The sequence below is a fragment of the Macaca nemestrina genome, chromosome 12 (assembly GCF_043159975.1).
Source record: "Macaca nemestrina isolate mMacNem1 chromosome 12, mMacNem.hap1, whole genome shotgun sequence".
NCBI classification, from domain to species: Eukaryota; Metazoa; Chordata; class Mammalia; order Primates; family Cercopithecidae; genus Macaca; species Macaca nemestrina.
In genome coordinates this window covers 9046025-9066368 of record NC_092136.1, presented here as the reverse complement: position 1 = coordinate 9066368, position 20344 = coordinate 9046025, and the positions used below count along the sequence as shown (strand labels likewise).

Below are 20344 nucleotides of genomic sequence, written 5' to 3'. Positions count from 1 at the left end.
CGCAATATCGGCTCACTGCAAGCTCCGCCTCCCGGGTTCACGCCATTCTCCTGCCTCAGCCTCCCGAGTAGCTGGGACTACAGGCGCCCGCCACCACGCCCGGATAATTTTTTGTATTTTTAGTAGCGATGGGGTTTCACCGTGTTAGCCAGGATGGTCTCGATCTCCTGATCTCGTGATCCGCCCGCCTCGGCCTCCCGAAGTGCTGGGATTACAGGCGTGAGCCACCGCGCCCGGCCCCGCCTCCTGCTGCTCTAAATAGACGAGGCGGCCCTCGAACCGAAGCTCCGGGACGCACGCCAGTCTCCGGTTGCGCCTGCGCGTCGGGCTCCCGTGGGGTCCTACCCGGCCCCCGGGAACAGGCCTAAAGTTCTTTCTTCGGTGCTCGCTCTCGTGAGCGCGCCCGGAAGGCGCCTGCGCAGAGGGCGAGGAACCTGGTACCCTGGTGCGGTCCCGGCGCCTGCGCGCTGCGGACTTTGGGGCCTCCCGGCCCGAGGTAGAGGAGCAGGGAAGATGGCGGCTGTGGTGGAGAATGTAGTGAAGCTGTGAGTGGTGGTTTCTTTCTCTCCTAGGGCGGCAGGTTTTGTAAAGGGCCTGGGAGTAGGGGGCTGTGGGGAAAGGGACTAGGCGGAGAGAGGGACATCCCCGGGAAGGCCATGTTGCGACTCCTGGTGGGGAGGGCAATAGGAGACTCCGGAGAAGACGTTGCGCTTCTTTGGAAACTTGTGGAGGCCCTGATGGGGGCACACTGGAGCCCCGACGGGCAGCCTCTCTGCTGGGCTGTGTGGCGTCAGCGTTCCTCGGGGCTGACGGTTTCCAGAGCATGGCGCCCTGCCTGCACGCGAGACTCACCGTCCCGGTCCTCTCCCGAGACGCCTCAGTCCGGAGGAGCGGGGCCGAGGCCCGGGCGGCCCCACGGCTAACCCGCCGCCCATCCCGCCCCGTCCCGTCCGCTGCAGCAACAGGCTCGGCGGCCCCTGTGGGGTGCACTGCGGGGCTGGCTGTTTCAGTTCCAAGCAGCCCCGTGATGTTTGGGAGGATCTTGGGTGGCAGGTACCTAAGACTACAAATATTCTTGGGAAGCATTTGTCGAGGAGCGGATCCAAAAGGGGAGTGGGCCTTGGCGCCTTCCAGTGGCAACCATCAAAAACCTGCAACTGAACCAAAGCCGTTCAGGACAGCTTAGTAGCCTAAAGGGGCATCTAAGTGGGCATTCTTCCTATGATGCGATACCATTGTGCTGGTCAGATTTCAAGCAAAGTTAAAGTTAATAGCTGTTGGGGCCATGGACACTGACCTATGAACTGCTTCCTGTGAGTTAAAGATGCTTTGGGACTGACTTGATTTATTCCTACAGGAGAATCAGAATGAGTTTTAGATTGGGTTAATGCCCGGTGGGCGAATAGAGCTTCTTTTAATGGGTATATTGGGCTTGGTGCAAGGGTGGGAAAATTGAGTGGTGTCTAACTGTCCAGTCAGGGTTTTTGGATTTTGGCTGGGTGATGAGGTAAAGGTTCGGTAAGTATTCTAAGGGACTCACAGCTTCTCATCTGTCTTTGTCGTGGCCTGAGCCCCTCTCTTCCTAGGGGCCTTTTTAAAGAGTAAGTTGCTTCTCCCTCCTGCCTGAAGCCTTTTCTTTGAGAATGCTTTCCCACTTCCATTAAGCTAAGTGCCTTTCCTCCTCTTGTGGTTTTTTTTTTTTTTTTAAGTTGCTTTCTGCTCTATCCTGCTGTCTCTTTCAGCCACCCCTCCTCCCAACACTATTGTCTTTCTGATCTGCCCACTCCAGTTTCCCCAGCTCTCTCTTCAGGCTGACATTTTTCTCAATTTAGAAATGACACTGTTGATCTACCATTTATCCAGTTATCCTTTCTGACTCAGATGTTCTTTCTTTGTTTCCCTGTGTCTTTGTTGACTTCCCTCATCCCATTGTAAGGGGATGTTTTACACAAGTTTCTCCAAAAATAAAAAGAAAGATTCTCATTGTACTGGAGGAGTATCAGACTTGCCTAGGTTTTGAGAGTTAAACATAGTGAGGCTCTTTGTGTTGGAAGGTTTTCCTCGGGGAAATAGGGTTGCCAGTGCTTTCAAGTTGTGTCATAAGTGAGGGGTTGCCCATTTAAACAGAGCATGACATCTTGTTTCTCTTTGAAAAACTGTAGAGATTGTGAGCATCACCAGCCACTAATTCCTGAATGCCAGTAATGAGAAACCAACTCTCTCCTCCTCATTTCTAGCTGCACAGGGCCTCAGATCACAATTAATACGTACTCCCGCAGAATTATCCCTTTAAGAAGGGGCTTCCATTCTTCCAGTTCATTTGGAGATAATTTTCTGGCACTTCTCTTGATTATAGTGTACGTAGTCTTCTGACAGCTGATGTTATACATTGAGTATGTTGAGGTCGGACCACTGGCTCATCTTTTCTTTTTTTTAATTTTTTTAGACAGAGTTTCGCTGTTGTTGGCCCGGGCTTGAATGCAGTGGCACGATTTTGGCTCACTGCAACCTCCGCTTCCTGGGTTCCAGCAGTTCTCCTGCCTCAGCCTCCCGGGTAGCTGAGATTACAGGTGCCCACCACCACATCTGGCTAATTTTTGTATTTTTAGTAGAGATGGAGTTTCATCACGTTGGCCAGGCTGGTCTTGAACTCCGGACCTCAGGTCATCCACCTGCCTCGGCCTCCCAAAGTGCTGGGATTACAGGCGTGAGCCACCGCGCCCGGCCTTAAGAATTTTCTTATTTGTTTCTGTCCCTGCCAAATGTGACGTCAGAAATGGAAGTCTTGGCTGGGTGCAGTGGCTCACGTCTATAATCCCAACACTTTGGGAGGCTGAGGCGTGCTGATCGCTTGAGGTCAGGAGTTCGAGACCATCCTGGCCCACATGGTGAAACCCCATCTCTACTAAAACTATAAAAATTAGCCAGGTGGGGTGGCACACACCTGTAGTCCCAGCTACTCGGGAGGCTGAGGCACAAGAATCGCCTGAACCCAGGAGGCGGAGGTTGCAGTGAGCTGATGTCACACCACTGCCCTCCGGCCTGAGTGACACTTTAAGACTCTGTCTTAAAAAAAAGAAAGAGGCGACTGGGCGCGGTGGCTCTGTAATCCCAGCACTTTGGGAGGCCGAGGCGGGCGGATCACAAGGTCAGGAGATTGAGACCATCCTGGCCAGCATGGCGAAACCCCACTCTACTAAAAATACAAAAATTAGCTGGGCGTGGTGGCATGTGCCTGTAATCCCAGCTACTCGGGATACTGAGGGAGGGGAATCGCTTGAACCCAGGAGGTGGAGGTTGCAGTAAGCCGAGATTGCGCCACTGCACTCCAACCTGGGTGACAGAGCAAGACTCCATCTCAAAAAAAAAAATGAAGCTGGGCCGGTGGCTCACGCCTATAATCCCAGAACTTTGGGAGGCCGAGGTGGGCGGATCATGAGGTCAGGAGTTTGAGACCAGCTTGGCCAACATGGTGAAACCCTGTCTCTACTAAGAATACAAAAATTAACTGGGCATGGTGGTGCACGCCACTCGGGAGCCTGAGGCAAGAGAATCGTTGGAACCCAGGAGGCAGAAGCTGCAGTGAGCCGAGATTGCGCCACTGCACTCCAGCCTGGGCGGCAAAGCAAGACTCTTGTCTCGAAAAGATATATATGTATATATATATAGAGAGAGAGAGAGAACAGTGTTAATGTTAACTTGACATTTCTTGGTACTGGAGCCTTAAGTTTTTGTTGTTGTTGTTGTTTTGTTTTGTGTTAAGAGACAGAGCCTCCCTCTGTCCCCCAGGCTGAAGTGCAGTGGTATAACCTTGGTTTACTGCACCCTCAACTTCCTAGGCTCAAATGATTCCCCTACATCATCCACCCCAGGGGACCACAGGCCTGCACCACCAAACCTAGCTGATGGTTTATTTATTTTTAACGTTTTGTAGAGATGGGATCTGACTATGTTGCCCAAGCTGGTCTCTAAGTCTTGGTCTCAAGAGATCCACCGGCCTTGGCCTCCCATAGTGATGGAGCATGAGCCACTGTGCCCAGCCTCCCTTAAGTTCTTAAGAGCTCACTCTCATCCTGTCCTGTTCTCTCTTCATCAGATTCTCCCCTCACAAACACTTCCATGTTTCATTCCCAGCCCTTGTATCCCCAAGACTGTTTGCTTTACCTTTTGAGATCCCACGTAGCTCACAAGAGCCCTGACAGAACATCTTTCATTCATTCCTCCCAATACTGTTTCCAGCCTCCTTGCTCTGACTTTGCAGCCCTCGCCAGCCTGGCCCTGCCTTCCATTTGACTTCCAGTGTCAGTATCAATTCCCATCAGCAGAAACAAAGGAGCTGCGGCACTCAGCCTTGTTTATCCAGTTTTATTCTGTGTGGTGAAGACGTGGCTGCCTCCTAAAGGCGAGCTCGCAGAGGCGAGGCTGCTTTATCCATTCTGCTCTCCAACGTGAGATTCGTGCCTACCTCAGATTACAGTCATTACAGCTCATTGAATCATACCAGGCCGTATTTGTGGCGTTGCCATCTCTGTGTGTGCTATATGTCTTTTTTACTTGCTGGGCACATGGTAAGTTATGCAGTGGTCTATTGTGGCTGCTCGCTGAAGGCCCCCATCACATTCCAGATCAGGATTTTTTGGTGTAGCCCGAGTTACGGACAGAAACCACAGAGACTTAATCTGTTTGCTGTTTCATCCACAGGCTGTTTCTTGTAAAATCCTGATATGTCAAAGCTCATTTGGTCCAACCTCCTCAATCTATAGAAGAATAGCCAAGGTCCACCTGGGTTGACTAAATGTCCATGTTCATGTGGTGACTTGCAGGCCAGCCAGGTCTTTTTACTCTCAAGTCAGGTCTGACTGTATCTCAGACATCTTCGTGAGTATTGGGGATACTATGAGAAAGAAATCAGTTCTGCCTTTGGTTTAAGATTGATTGACACCAGGTACTGTGACACATGCCTCTATTCCCAGATACTTGGGAGGCTAAGGCAGGAGGATCACTTAAGCCAGGAGTTTGTGTCTAGCTTGGGCAACATAGTGAGACCTTGTCTCTAAAAAAAAAAAAAAAAAAAGATTGATTGAATATAAATATGAACTGATAGAGTTTGTTTAACCTCCGTTACCAAAGTGCTGGTTAAACCCTGCAAGATGAGAACAAGATAGGTTCTATGTACATGCTTCTTAGAACCTGGCACTGTGCAGTTTTCCAGTTTTCCCCTTAAAGGTTTACCCTTGATTCAGATTTCAAATTGAGTCTTTTGAGACCAAGGAGATTTTTTCCTATATAATTTTATTTTGTAAGAATAGAGAAGCACCCTAAGATGGGCCTTAGAGCAAACAAGTTTCTTATCAGTGATGGCGCTCAATAAAAACTTCAAGGAACTTCAGGTACTTGTAGATATCTTCCATAAATGTAAAATTAATTAGTTGATTAAAAACCTAGTTCAAAATTCAAAAGCTATAAAAAGGCATATGGAAGGAAATGGCCTAGTCACCCACTTTTTCTCCCTGCTGACCTGCAGTTTCTTTTCCATTTTGTTACATAAATGATAGCTTTCTTTGACACTTCTCAGCAGTGTACCTTGCTTTGCTTTTTGTCCCTAGTTAACTTGAAATTCTTTAATATCAGTATGTGAAGAGCTTCCTTCTTATGGCTAAATAGAATTTCATTGTATGGATTTACTAGTTTGCTGAATACATTTTAATAAGTCCCCTAGACCTTGAACTCTTTCCCTCTGGAGCAGACCCTGGGGCAAGGATGTGGGAGCATGTAGTTTATTTGGGAGGTGATTCTAGGAAGGAGGAAATAAGGAGGAACTTAGTGGGGACTATTGTTTGCTTCTCAGCGTCATAAGGGTTAAGAGAAACAACATCTTAACTAGCACAGGGCTGGGCTTGTGAGACACATGGAGTGAACATTAGTTCCTTACCCTCTTTGGGGGTTAGACTTAAGTCTGATTAGACATATGATGAAATCATGTGTTCCTGATAGTAATTTATTCGTAAAGTAATTCCTAATGGTGGCCTAGAAAAGGGGCTTGGTGTCCCGTGAGGCAGAAGTGGAGGCAAATAGAATGGAAGAGACAGCCTCCCAGTCCCTTGAGCCTTCTAGAGAAGCAGATGACAGGGGAGAGGAATAGCTCAGCACCCTATGCTCCCCACTCCAACACACACGCCTGGTTTCTATCTTCTCTGCAGCCTTGGGGAGCAGTACTACAAAGATGCCATGGAGCAGTGCCATAATTACAATGCTCGCCTCTGTGCTGAGCGCAGCGTGCGCCTGCCTTTCTTGGACTCACAGACCGGAGTAGCCCAGAGCAATTGTTACATCTGGATGGAAAAGCGACACCGGGGTCCAGGTGAGGGTCCAGACTTGGGAGAAGGAGCATAAGGAGGAAGGAGCCTCCTCATCTTAGGTGATGAGACAGTTGATAGGGTTTTCCCTACTGCCTTCCACCTATGGATGAATATGGTCTTCCTGTGGTTAGAAACGCAGGGAGGATGAAGCAGATAGGTTGATACCAGCATCTTTGTTTTCTACCCTGCTGAGGCCATTGTGTGTCTGGAGAACTATGTATTAGCCAAGGCCCCTAAGCTTATATATCTATTTTTCTTTTCCACAGACTGTTCCATCTAACCCCCTAGGCCCTCACTGTCAGAATTCCTCCCTTGCTCTAGAACTCAAAAGGGGGGGACTACATATTTAGAAAGTGTTTGGTATTATTTTCTAATACTGGGTTAGGGCCTGACTTCTATCTTTCTTCCTGCCGTAGGATTGGCCTCTGGACAGCTGTACTCCTACCCTGCCCGGCGCTGGCGGAAAAAGCGGCGAGCCCATCCGCCGGAGGATCCACGACTTTCCTTCCCATCTATTAAGCCAGGTAAGGCACATACTTCCTGCGCAGAGGCGTGGCCTGCTGCATGGTGAGAGCCTGCTAATCACTACGATATACCAGGCCCAGTACTAGATCCCAAATATACTCAAGTGAATATGATGTGATTCTTTCCTTTAAAGAGCTTAGTCTAGAAGGGGAGACAGGTAAACAGATAAGTTATGGTGCCAAATGAACTAGGGTGTCTTAATTCCTGGGCATCCGGGGAACAAAAGACAGTGACAGACCTTTGGTAAGCCCTAGCATTATGTGGACTCAGAGCAGTCTGCTTTCAGCCATTCTGAGCTTTGCTTCATCCTGATCTTGCTTGCAGACGCAGACCAAACCCTGAAGAAGGAGGGGCTGATCTCTCAGGATGGCAGTAGTTTAGAGGCTCTGTTGCGCACTGACCCCCTGGAGAAGCGAGGCGCCCCGGATCCCCGAGTTGATGATGACAGCCTGGGCGAGTTTCCTGTGACCAACAGTCGAGCGCGAAAGGTACAAGATTACCCCTGTGGCTAAGGGAGCTTTGATGGAAATCAGCCTCCTCTTCACTGGGGCCATGCAGTTTCTAGAACTGAAACAGAAGCTGGGGTCCAGGAAGCAGGCCCCTGCAGTTCTGTTCTTACTTCAATCCCTGGTTATTGTCAGGTACTGACTGGCTTCTCTTTTGCTTCTAAGTATAGACTCTCACTCATTCATCCACTTTTATCACAGAACGTTATTATTATACACATATATAATTTTCATTTAAAAAATTAAAAGAGGCCAGGTGCAGTGGCTCATGCCTATAATCCCAGCACTTTGGGAGGCCAAGGCAGGAGGATTGCTTGAGCCCAAGAGCTCGAGACCAGCCTGGGCAACAAAGTGAGACCCCATATCTACAAAAAGTAATAATAAAAAAAATTACCCGGGCATAGCGGCATGTGCCTGTTGTCCCAGCTACTAGGGAAGCTGAGGTGGGAGAATCGCTTGAGCCTGGGAGTTGGAGGCTTCAGTAAGCCGGGATCATGCCACTGCACTCCAGCCTGGGCAACAAAAAAAAATTAAAACCAGAAGGTACAAGAATAGTACAAAGAAATACCGTATACTCTTTACCTAGATTTATCAGTTTCACATTTTGCCACATTTGCCTTATCTGTCTTTGCTAAACCGTTTGAGAGGAAGATGCATATATCAAAAACTTTTCAGTCTAGGCAACATAGCAGGACCTTGTCTCTACTAAAAATAAAAATAAAAAATTAGCTGGGCATGGTGGCACACACCTGCAGTCCCAGCTACTCAGGAGGCTGAGGTGGGAGGATTGCTTGAGCCCAGGAGATTGAGGCTGTAGCTCTGCTCATGCCACTGCACTCCAGCCTGAGTAACAGGGAGACCCTGTCTGGGGAGGGAGGGAAACAAACTTTTATCCCTAAATACTTTACTCTTTTATCACAAAAGTTTGTGTCACAAAGTTTTTTGGTCCCTGAGGTTGCACAGTGAAACACACTTGGTCTCTGCCAACAGAGAAGATAAGACTATATATAAAAATAAGAGCTATAAATATGCCAGCATTGGGCTAAGTGCTTTCTCATGCCCTTTCTCCTTTAGTCTGTACAACCTTATGGGGGAGGTCCTGTGTTCCCCATTTCACAGACAAGCTGAAACAAAGCAGTTTAAAAACTTCCCATGGGCTGGGCACGGTGGCTTACGCCTGTAATCCCTTTGGGAGGCCAGGCAGGCAGATCATGAGGTCAGGAGATCAAGACCATCCTGGCTAACATGGTGAAACCCCGTCTCTACTAAAGATACAAAAAAAATTAGCCAGGTGTGGTCGTGGGCACCTGCAGTCCCAGCTACTCAGGCATGAACCCGGGAGGTAGTGCTTGCAGTGAGCTGAGATTGCACCACTGCACTCCAGCCTGGGTGACAGAATGAGACTCCGTCTCAAAAAAAAACTTCCCATGGCCAGCCACGGTGGCTCACACCTGTAATCCCAGCACTTTGAGAGGCCGAAGTAGGTGGATCATCTGAGGTTGGGAATTCAAAACCAGCCTGACCAACATGGAGAAACCCCATTTCTACTAAAAATATAGTATTAACCGGGCATGCTGGCGCATGCCTGTAATCCCAGCTACTTGGGAGGCTGAGGCAGGAGGATCACTTGAACGCAGGAGACGGAGGGTGCAGTAAGCCAGTATTGCGCCATTGTACTCCAGCCTGGGCAACAAGAGTGAAACTCCGTCTCAAAAAAAAAAAAAAACTTCCCACAAAGTCACACAAATAAGCAACAACATTTTCATTTAAACTAGGAGGCGAAGGCCGGGCGCGGTGGCTCAAGCCTGTAATCCCAGCACTTTGGGAGGCCGAGACGGGCGGATCACGAGGTCAGGAGATCGAGACCATCCTGGCTAACACGGTGAAACCCCGTCTCTACTAAAAATACAAAAAACTAGCCGGGCGAGGTGGCGGGCGCCTGTAGTCCCAGCTACTCGGGAGGCTGAGGCAGGAGAATGGCGTAAACCCGGGAGGCGGAGCTTGCAGTGAGCTGAGATCTGGCCACTGCACTCCAGCCCGGGCTACAGAGCAAGACTCCGTCTCAAAAAAAAAAAAAAAAAAAAAAAAACTAGGAGGCGAGTGTCAGGACAGAACCACCAATAATGTGCTCCCAGGGTGGCCAATCAGAGGCAGGAGAGGGCATGGCTGCTTGTGGCATTGGGGCAGCCTTTTGGAAGCATGCTATTTGTTTTTTTTTTTTTTTTTTTTTTTTTTTTTTTTTTGAGACGGAGTCTGGCTCTGTCACCCAGGCTGGAGTGCAGTGGCGCGATCTCGGCTCACTGCAAGCTCCGCCTCCCGGGTTTACACCATTCTCCTGCCTCAGCCTCCGGAGTAGCTGGGACTACAGGCGCCGGCCACCTCGCCCGGCTAGTTTTTTGTATTTTTTAGTAGAGACGGGGTTTCACCGTGTTAGCCAGGATGGTCTCGATCTCCTGACCTCGTGATCCGCCCGTCTCGGCCTCCCAAAGTGCTGGGATTACAGGCTTGAGCCACCGCGCCCAGCCTGGAAGCATGCTATTTGATTTGGCCATGTGTCATGGTAGGGAAAGCATTTCAGGCTAAGGAAATAATGTGAAGCACAGGGGAAAGAAATCCCAAAGTATGGAAGGGAGCAGGAGCAGGATTGTAGGGTGCTTGAAGGGCGTTGGTGAGAAATGAGGCTCATTCACCTGTGGGTGGGACCAGGTCACAGAGGAGGTTCTGGGTGGCCTTGGCCAATCTCATCATAGGGGAGCTTTTGGATGCACATATTTCTACCCATGCTAACCCTGCTGTCCACTCAGCGGATCCTAGAACCAGATGACTTCCTGGATGACCTCGATGATGAAGACTATGAAGAAGATACTCCCAAGCGTCGGGGAAAGGGGAAATCCAAGGTGAGGGGCCAGCGTGCTACCTGCATCTTGGGACAGGGTGGCCTAGGGAATTCCTTGTTTTATTTCAAGTGAGATTAGCAGCCACTTCCCAAAGAGTCTAACTCCTCAGGCCCAGCTACCGCAATAAGGGTGTCTCTTTGCTCTTCTTGGCAGGGTAAGGGTGTGGGCAGTGCCCGTAAGAAGCTGGATGCTTCCATCCTGGAGGACCGGGATAAACCGTATGCCTGTGACAGTGAGTGCCTCACAAGTGGGTGGGTAGACCTTGCCTTGGACCCAGCTCCTGCTCAGGCTATGAGAGGAGGGAGGGTTATGTTTTTGCCCAGAGTATTAAAACAAACCTGGGTTCTTGTCCTGCCTGCTGACTGCTTCCGTCTGAGACCCCTGGGAGGCCTGGGGCCCTGCTATATGACGGGTGGGACCTGCATGCTCTGGGAAAGATTTCTGCCATCTTCTGGGGTGGGGTTGCTTGTGGGGGCCACAGCAGGCAGGGTTGGCCTCTCAAGAGACAGCCTGCAGGTCTCCTGGCCTCAGTTAAGCCAGGGCCCCAGGGGTCTGACACTGAGTTTTTCAACGTCTGTTCTCTTTTTCTTTCTCTCTGCCTTGCCCCGCTTCTGTCCCTCCACCCTGGGAGCACCATCGCCGCTGGGGTTTCTCTCTCGTTTGCTCCGCTTTCCTGCTGATGCTGCTCCTGTCTCAAGTGTATCAAGGCCTTCTTCTCATGACTTTTCTTTCTGTCTTTCAGATAGTTTCAAACAAAAGCATACCTCGAAAGCGCCCCAGAGAGGTAGCTCTCTCAACTTTTCAGACTTGTGGTTTTCCTGTCCCTTTTTCCCTCTTCCCTTGTTCCTCCTGCCTTTCTCATTTCCTGGGATGCTAGCTTTAAAATCTCTGGAATGGCATGGGGGTAGGAGCAGTGGAACTTCTGCTGTGCTCTACTCCTCAAAGTCCTGGAGGCTGCCTTTACCACTGCTTGTCTCCCACGAACCTACTCCTAGAGCTGCTCAGCCCAGTGCATGGGGTGGCTTCAGAAGCATTATCAGGAGCCCATTACAATCAGACCCTTCCGCTCCCTCCCCAGATCAGGCACCTGGTGGTCAGCTCATGTTCCCCACTGCCCCACCACCTCCTGCCATCCTCTCTCCCCATTCCTTTCCTGCTGGCCCCCTTGCCCTTCTTGGTATTACCTGTCAAGATGACAAAATGCCTCGTGGGGATCTGCTTTCCTTGCTGATTGGCAGGCCTGGACAGGGCAATTATGTGGGAGTGTGTTTGAATTTCTCTGGGGACAACTGCCCAACTGGCTTCATTGATAGGATATCCCCAAGAAACCCACCCCTGCTTGTTTACGCACATTCAGAGGAGATGGGCTCCATGGTCTGTGTGGGGTAGCTGAGCCTCCCACGTTTACTGATGGGTAAAAACGTTTGGAGTTTTATCCGCTTTTCCCCCTTCCTGCCACACCAAAGACTTATAGGAATATCCTTCCCTTTCCTGACCTGGAGCGTCCCAGACTGTTACTATATCCCAGAGCAACTAACTAGTGATGGGGCGAGGGCTAAGCCCCCAAAAGTCAACATGGAAGAGCAGTGGTGGCCATGGGGTTGGAGTTTAGGAGGTAAAAGAGTCCCAGAGGCTAGAGAGCCCCAGGGCTTGATGCTCGTGGCTGAGGGAAAGGGGCCATCACTTAAGGCCTGTCCCAGAGTAGAGCTGCTAGGGGAAGGGATGGTTGCCCTCTGCCTCAGGTGGAGCCCCCACAGTTTGCAGGGGTGGGGACATGTTACTCTTGTATCCTAACACCTTTCTCTGCAATCTTCTCCCCACTCAGTTTGTGGAAAACGTTACAAGAACCGACCAGGCCTCAGTTACCACTATGCCCACTCCCACTTGGCTGAGGAGGAGGGCGAGGACAAGGAAGACTCCCAGCCACCCACTCCTGTTTCCCAGAGGTCTGAGGAGCAGAAATGTAAGCTGAGGTGTCAGAAGTGGTGGGCAAGCAGAAGTTGGCCTGGTTATGAAAACCACTCCTTGCATGGGTGTTGAGTGGCTCAGGGACCCCATGGGCGTCATCAAAAGTCTTTCTCTCTGCAGCCAAAAAGGGTCCTGATGGATTGGCCTTGCCCAACAACTACTGTGACTTCTGCCTGGGGGACTCAAAGATTAACAAGAAGACGGGACAACCCGAGGAGCTGGTGTCCTGTTCTGACTGTGGCCGCTCAGGTACTGCCTCCCGTGAAGGCTGCTGCTGTGCCCAGTCCCCAAGGGGCTCTTGGCTTGCTGGCCTCTAGTGCTGTCATAACCAGCCCACCTCACTTTACCTAACCAAGAGAAGATGTAGCCACAAGCAGGAGCTCCTCTCTTCCCCCTGCATTTCCAACTGTCTGTCTCACTCACTTCCCCCACTATAGGGCATCCATCTTGCCTCCAGTTTACCCCCGTGATGATGGCGGCAGTGAAGACGTACCGCTGGCAGTGCATCGAGTGCAAATGTTGCAACATCTGCGGCACCTCTGAGAATGACGTGTGTATCCCCGCCCCCTCCTCAGCATGGCTCCTTCTGGGCTTTTACTGCTGTTTGCACAGTTCCCTCTAAAGTGAGCTTTCTTTTTTTAAAAAGGGAGCAAGATCCCTCCTACATGCCACATGCCCCTCCCTAGCATCTCAGTCAGAACTCTGATTTGTTGCCAGATTAATATATATATTGAGTGCTGATTTTATGTCAGACACTGTTCTAGGCACTAAAGATACTAAAGACAAACAAGGTCCCTGCCGCATGAGATTTACATTCTTACAGGAACAACAATAAGCAAGGATGTGAGATTTGTATAATGTGCCATGAAAAAAATGAAACCAGTAATGTGGCAGAGAATAATTGCATAAGTGATTTATTTTGATGGTGAGGTTTGGCTCTTCTGGGAGGGGGATGCTGGTGTTGAAATTTTGGTGATACCAAGGAGCCAGTCAAGCAGATTTGGAGGTGGAGCAGTCCCAGGAAAGGAGCAGCCAGTGCCAAGGCCTTATAGTGGACAAGCCAAATGATAGGGCATGGGAGAGGATGGCGGGGGATGAGATGAGAGAGGCAAGCACTGCCAGATCTGTGGGGCCTTGGATTTTATTCTAGGTACAATAGGACACTGTCAAAGGGTTTTAATCAGGGAAGTGACATGGTTATTTATGTATGTATTTATTTATTTTATTTATTTATTTTTTTGAGACGGAGTCTTGCTGTGTTGCCCAGGCTGGAGTACAGTGGCACGATCTTGGCTCACTGCAACCTCTGCCTTCCAGGTTCAAGCGATTCTCCTGCCTCAGCCTCCCAAGTAGCTGGGATTACAGACACGTGCCACCACATCTGACTAATTTTGTATTTTTAGTAGAGATGGGGTTTCTCCATGTTGGCCAGGCTGGTATCGAACTCCTGACGTCCGGTGATCCGCCTGCCTCAGCCTCCCAAAGTGCTGGGATTATAGGTGTGAACCACCGCGCCCGGCTGTTTATTTATTCCTTATGTATTTATTTTTTTATTTTGAGACAGAGTCTCTCTGTCACCCAGGCTGGAGTGCAGCGATGCAATCTTAGCTCACTACCACCTCTCCCTTTAGGCTCAAGCAATCCAATCCTTCCACCTCAGCCTCCCAGGTACTGGGACCACAGATGCACACCACCATGCCTGGCTTCTTTTTTTTATATTTTTGATAGAGACAGGGTCTTGCCATATTGCTGAGCTGGTCTCAAACTCCTGAGCTCAAGCAATCCTCCCACCTTGGCCTCAAAGTGCTGGGATTACAGGCGTGAACCCACCATGTTTGGCATTGTCTTATATTTTATTTTATATTTATTTATTTATTTCAAGATGGAGTTTTACTGTTGTCACCCAGGCTGGAATGCAGTGATACAATCTCGGCTCACTGCAACCTCTGCCTCCAGGTTCAAGCAATTCTCCTGTCTCACCCTCTCAAGTAGCTGGGATTACAGGCGCTCGCCACCACGCCTGGCTAATTTTTAGTAGAGACCGGGTTTCACCATGTTGGCCAAGCTCGTCTCGAACTCCTGACCTCAGGTGATCTACCTGCCTCAGCCTCCCAAGATGGTGGTATTACAGGCGTGAGCCACCGCGCTTGGCCCTTGTCTTATATTTTTAAAAGAAGACTTTGGCTGCTGTGTGAAGGGTAGACTGTAGGGACAAGGATGGAGGCTTATGCATATAATCCTAACACTTGAGAGGCTGAAGCGGGAGGATCACTTGAGCCCAGGAATTCAGAACCAGCCTGAGCAACATAGGGAGACCCTGTCTCCACAAAAAAAATTAAAACTTAGTGAGGTGTGGTGGCACACATGTTAACCCCAGCTGCTTTGCAGGCTGAGGTGGGAGGATAGCTTGAACCCAGGAGTTTGAGGCTGCAGTGAGCCACGATCACACCACCACACTCCAGCCTGGGCAACAAAGCGAGACCTTGTCTCAAAAAGAAATAGTCACTGGGCACGGCGTCTCACACCTGTAATCCAAGCACTTTGGGAGGCTGAGGTGGGAGGATTGCTTGAGCCTGGGAATTGAGGACCAGCCTGGGCAACATAAGGAGACCTTGTCTCTCCAGAAAAATTCAAAAATTAGCTGGTGTGGTTGTGTGTGCCTATAGTCCCAGCTACTTGAGGCTGAGGTAGGAGGATCACTTGGGCCCAGGAGGTCAAGGCTGCAGTGAGCTGTGATTGCACCACTGCACTCCAGCCTGAGTGACAGCAATACCCTGTCTCAAAAAAATATACCTATAGAGCTTGGGCTTTAGGAAAAAAAAAAAAAACTGGAGGCGATTTGATCGATTAGGAGCTCTGAAAGGACTCAAGTGAGAGATGACAGTGACTGGATCTGCGGTAGAGAGGGACAGCGTGGTTCCTACATAAGATTCCTGCATCTGTTCTTACCTGCTACCTACCCCTCTTGGAAATAGCCATGTCACAGAAGCCCTCCCACTTCCTGTAGTGGCCTGAGGCACATCAGTCATTCAATCCCCATCCTCTTCCCTCTTGCCTACTTCAGGACCAGCTGCTCTTCTGTGATGACTGCGATCGTGGCTACCACATGTACTGTCTCACCCCGTCCATGTCTGAGCCCCCTGAAGGTAAGTTGCCCAGATCTTTACTCAGAACAATTATTTTATTAGTTACTTGGAAAATACTGAGTTCTATGTTCTTTATGTTATCACTTACATATTCTTCCAACTTAGGGAGTAAAGCCCCTTGCCTTGGCTCAGTTTAGAATGCCTTCCTAACATTTCAACTTAAAGGGTTTAGTGTTTGCACATTATCAGCTACATTTACAACAGAAAATCCACAGCCCAGAAGAAAGCAGATGCTGAGCCGAGATCAGTCACCCAGAAGGAATGATTTATTTTCTTCCAACCAGTCATGGAAACTCAAGTGGTAGATTATCTGATGTGAAGCTTCTACAGTCAACTCTTGAAATTTGATGGATTTGAGCATTTATTTCCTATACCTTCCCCTTCTGAATTGGGAAGGGACTTGACTTTGGAGCCTGAATTCTCCCATAACTTACAGTAATAATGGTCCAAGTTTATGGAAGCTATTCACTGAAACCAGTGGTGGCACCAAGAATTGGTTGCATCTCCACAAGTCCCCTTCCAGCTGGATTTCTGTGCATAAACTCCTCCTGTACAGAAATTCAGGAGCTTACTCAGAACACAAATGCCCAGGAGCTGTTACTGTGCACAAAGGATGTGGGCCAGCATTACAGGCAAGAGAAAGTGTTTCATTGTGTGATGTAAGCTGACTTGTAACATATTGGTCAAACTGCTGTCACCCCTCTAGAGAATGAGGCCACTGACAAAGTCTGAGAGTCCTTTAACAGCTGCAGGGGAGTACTCAGCTTCTGTCAGGCCCAGTTTATGAATCTGCTTTGGGGAGAAGTCGCGTGTTTATGTTTTGTTTTTAACCATCATACAGACTATCTATATTACAAAATGGCTTTCCTATTAAAGTTCCGTGGGACATTGAGGTGGTGGAGAGCTGCGGGCCCGAGCGTCCTCACTGGAGTGTTAAGGCAGCTGAGGGGCAACCCCTGGAAGTATCAGATGTTCTAGGTTCTAAGTCAGGGTCAACAAGCTACAAGCTACAACCTATGGGCCACATCCAGCCACAGCCAGCTTAAACAGCTTGCAAGCTATTTCTTTTCTTTCCTTTTCTTTCTTTTTAATTTTTATTTTTTGAGACAGTGTCTTGCTCTGTTGCCCATGTTGGAGTGGAGTGGCATGATCTCAGCTCACTGCAACCTCCACTCCCCTGGGCTCAGGTAATCTGGTAATCCTCCCACCTCAGCCTCCTGAGTAGCTGGGACTACAGGCATGCCACCACACCCGGCTAATTTTTGTATTTTTAGTAGAGACAGTGTTTTGCCATGGTGCCCAGGCTGGTCTCGAACTCCCGGGCTCAAGTGATCTGCCCGCCTCAGCCTCCGAAAGTGCTGGGACTACAGGTATGAACCACTGCGCCTAGCCTGAAAAAAAAAATGCCCTTAAAATGTAAAAACTGGGCCGGGCGCGGTGGCTCAAGCCTGTAATCCCAGCACTTTGGGAGGCCGAGACAGGCGGATCACGAGGTCAGGAGATGGAGACCATCCTAGCTAACATGGTGAAACCCTGTCTCTACCAAAAAAATACAAAAAACTAGCCAGGCGAGGTGGCAGGCGCCTGTAGTCCCAGCTACTCGGGAGGCTGAGGCAGGAGAATGGTGTAAACCCGGGAGGCGGAGCTTGCAATAAACTGAGATCCAGCCACTGCACTCCAGCCCGGGCGACAGAGCGAGACTCTGTCTCAAAAAAAAAAAAAAAAAAAAATTAAAAACTGGCTGGGTGCTGTGGCTCACCTCTGTAATCCCAGCACTTTGGGATCTATTGAGCCCAGGAGTTCAAGACCAGCCTGGGCAGGATGGCAAAACCCTGTCTTTACTAAAAATACAGAAATTAGCTGGGCGTGGTGCTGTGCACTTGTAATCTCAGCTACTAGAGAGGCTGAGGCAGGAGAATTGCTTGAACCTGGGAGGCAGAGGTTGGAGTAAGCTGAGATCATGCTACTGCACTCCAGCCTGAGCAACAGAGCGGAAACTCTTGTTTTGACAAAAAATAATAAAGGGAATTAAAAAAAAAAAAAAAAGATGTGCATGAGACTATATGTGGCTCACAAACGCTAAAATATGTAACACTCTGGCTCTTTACAGAAAAGTTTGCCAACCTTATTGACCTTTGGGTTAGAAAGGACTTACATTTTTGAGTCACATGTTTCTGAAGAGCTGATAAAAGCTGTGGATCCTTTCCCCTAGAATAATGTCCACATGCACATATGTATAATTTTGCTTATCATTTCAAGGCATTAAGGACTAATTTTATTCAAAAAAATTAGAAGAATTCGGCCATAGTAAATATTAATAAACAAGGAATGAACCAATTGTTTTTCTTAAGGGACAATTATTTTGTGTTTTTTCGTGAAACTACACAAGTCTTAAAACTGAGGTAGCGGGCGGGCGCGGTGGCTCAAGCCTGTAATCCCAGCACTTTGGGAGGCCGAGACAGGTGGATCACGAGGTCAGGAGATCGAGACCATCCTGGCTAACATGGTGAAACCCTGTCTTTACCAAAAAAATACAAAAAACTAGCCAGGCGAAGTGGCGGGCGCCTGTAGTCCCAGCTACTCGGGAGGCTGAGGCAGGAGAATGGCGTGAACCCGGGAGGCGGAGCTTGCAGTGAGCTGAGATCCGGCCACTGCACTCCAGCCTGGGCGACAGAGCGGGACTCCGTCTCAAAAAAAAACTGATGTAGCTTGACAAACCTCTGTCTTCCCAGGCCCTCTTCATACTCCCAGAGCTTCTGATTTAATAGGGCCAAGAGGGCGTGGGCACTGGTATTCTGAAGTCCTCTAGATGATGATTTCTTTCATCTCCATTGAGGAGGATATTTCACAATATTTGAAGACTTAGAGGTTTATCCCAGCTCAGGAAACCATGGAACTTTCCTGCCGCAGAGCATCCCTCATCCTACCTGTAGCTGATCCTGCTATAGAGATGGGGTATCAAGAGCAGAGGAATTGCAAGCAGATAGGGATTGTGTGGGACCCATCCTGACCCCATTTTGCTTCTCTGCAGGAAGTTGGAGCTGCCATCTATGTCTGGACCTGTTGAAGGAGAAAGCTTCCATCTACCAGAACCAGAACTCCTCTTGATGTGGCCACCCCCTGCTCCCCGACATATCTAAGGCTGTTTCTCTCCTCCACTTCATATTTCATACCCATCTTTCCCTTATTCCTCTTCTCCTTCACAAGTCCAGAGAACCTTGGGGTGGTTGTGCCAGGCTGCCTTTGGCAGCTGCAAGCTGAGGTGGCAGCTCTGACCACCTCTGGCCCCAGGCCCTCAGGGAGAAAGGAGCAACACACTGCCCCTAGGCGTACGTGTGGCCCAGTTTCTCTCTGCTCTCCATTAAGTGCATTCACTCTGCTTGCCTTGGGCCCAGGCCCTGGTGATCACAGGGTTCAAACAGTGTCCTCCTAGAAAGAGTGGGAGAGCAGCTCACTTCTCTCTGTTTTTCCTCCACTCTGGTCTCCAGAGTTTTCCCATCCCCCAGAGGCAAGCCAGGCCAGGGAGCTGGGAGCGAGCAAGCTGAGGCCACGTCCACAAGGAGCTTTCCATGCCCCTGTGCCGCATAGCCTCACCTCTTTCCTCCAGAGTGGCTCTCTGCGGCCCTCTGTTCCTGCTCCAGAGGGTTCTTTGCTGGAGTCAGGATGTTCTCAGTCACCCTCCTGGCTCTGCCCTGTCCCACTCCACCCTACCCCAGGGGGAACAGCAGCTTCACCTTGTTACTCCCAGTGCTCTCTTGGCTCACTCTTATGGGCGGTCTCCAGTGACTGAAGCATTCCCTACCCTTGGAATTTCTCATCTTCTGCCTCCCTTCTTATTCCTTTCGGCTTTGTGGGGAGAGGGGAAGGATCAGGGGGCCAGGCCAGCAGCTCGGGGGCTACAGGGAGATGGATAATGTGCCTGTTTTTTAACACGACAAAAAAGCCTACCTCCAAAATCCCCTTTTTGTTCTTCCTGGACCTGGGCATTCAGCCTCCTGCTCTTAACTGAATTGGGAGCCTCTGCCACCTGCCCCGTGTATGCTGGCTCTCAGCTCATGGGGAAGCCACATAGACATCCCTTTCTTCCCTTGCACGCTCGCTAGCAGCTGGTAAGGTCTTCACACCCTGATTCCTCAAGTTTTCTGCTTAGTGGCACTGACATTAAGTAGTGGGGGGACAGTCCATGCCAGGACACCCTGGAGTAGCCTTCCCCGTTGGCCGCGGGCAGGCCCTAACTCACTGTCGCTTTGGAGTTGAGGTGTCTTTTTTTTCTTTCTTTAGTTCCTGTATTCTAAACATTAGTAAAAATAAATGTTTTTACACAGAGCCCTCTGCTGGATGGTTTATCTCCTGCCTCTCTCCATTAAGAAGGCCATTTCATGTTAAGATTTCCATGATGGTGGTTTTTTTTTTTTTTTTTTTTAAAGTTTTGAAATACAGCTTTTTTCTCCCAAATTAAAATTTTTTTGTGGAACCCCAATATGTAAAGCAAATATAAAATTGGTTATTTTGTTAGTCTTAATTTATTACATAAATTCAAGTTTATAACAATTATTTGTTATAAAGAACAATGAAGCTGTTTTGATCAATACAAAATTTGGGTTAAAATCAACTTTAACATCCATTTTTGTGTTTCAGTTGGTTTGGAGAAAATTCTGTTAGTCTTGGATACATAGATGGAAGTGGTGACAGGTTTATAACAGTTGACCTTGCAATCTCAGACATTTAAAGCAGGACCAGAAGTTTATATAATAATAAGCAAACTAATGACATCACCATGGGACACACAGAAGTTCTTGCAGGAGCAGGGTCTGTGTGGCTTCAGTTGCCTGCAGTGCTCCCAGGCCAGAGCAAGTGCCCGAGGGTCTGAACTGCCTGCAGTGCAGCCCTGCAGCCTTTCCCAGGGCACGTTGATGTGCACAAAGTAAGTTTCCCTGAAGACA

At 49.2% G+C, this 20344-nt stretch overlaps 1 protein-coding gene across 2 annotated transcripts; it reads left to right on the top strand.

The window, feature by feature from the left end:
• The first annotated feature begins 399 nt into the window (after positions 1-399).
• LOC105469567 (double PHD fingers 2) lies at positions 400-19727 on the top strand. Of its 2 annotated transcripts, XM_011720785.3 has the most exons (12): positions 400-545; positions 6201-6361; positions 6776-6883; positions 7209-7372; positions 10195-10287; positions 10441-10519; positions 11030-11071; positions 12113-12250; positions 12376-12504; positions 12693-12805; positions 15320-15401; positions 18433-19727. In XM_011720785.3, the coding sequence occupies exons 1-12, from the start codon at positions 514-516 to the stop codon at positions 18507-18509; spliced, it is 1218 nt and encodes a 405-aa protein (XP_011719087.2). In that variant the 5' UTR covers positions 400-513; the 3' UTR covers positions 18510-19727. The 2 variants fall into 2 exon arrangements, with proteins under 2 accessions (XP_011719087.2, XP_011719088.2); XM_011720786.3 differs by lacking the exon at positions 11030-11071.
• The last annotated feature ends 617 nt before the right edge of the window (positions 19728-20344 follow it).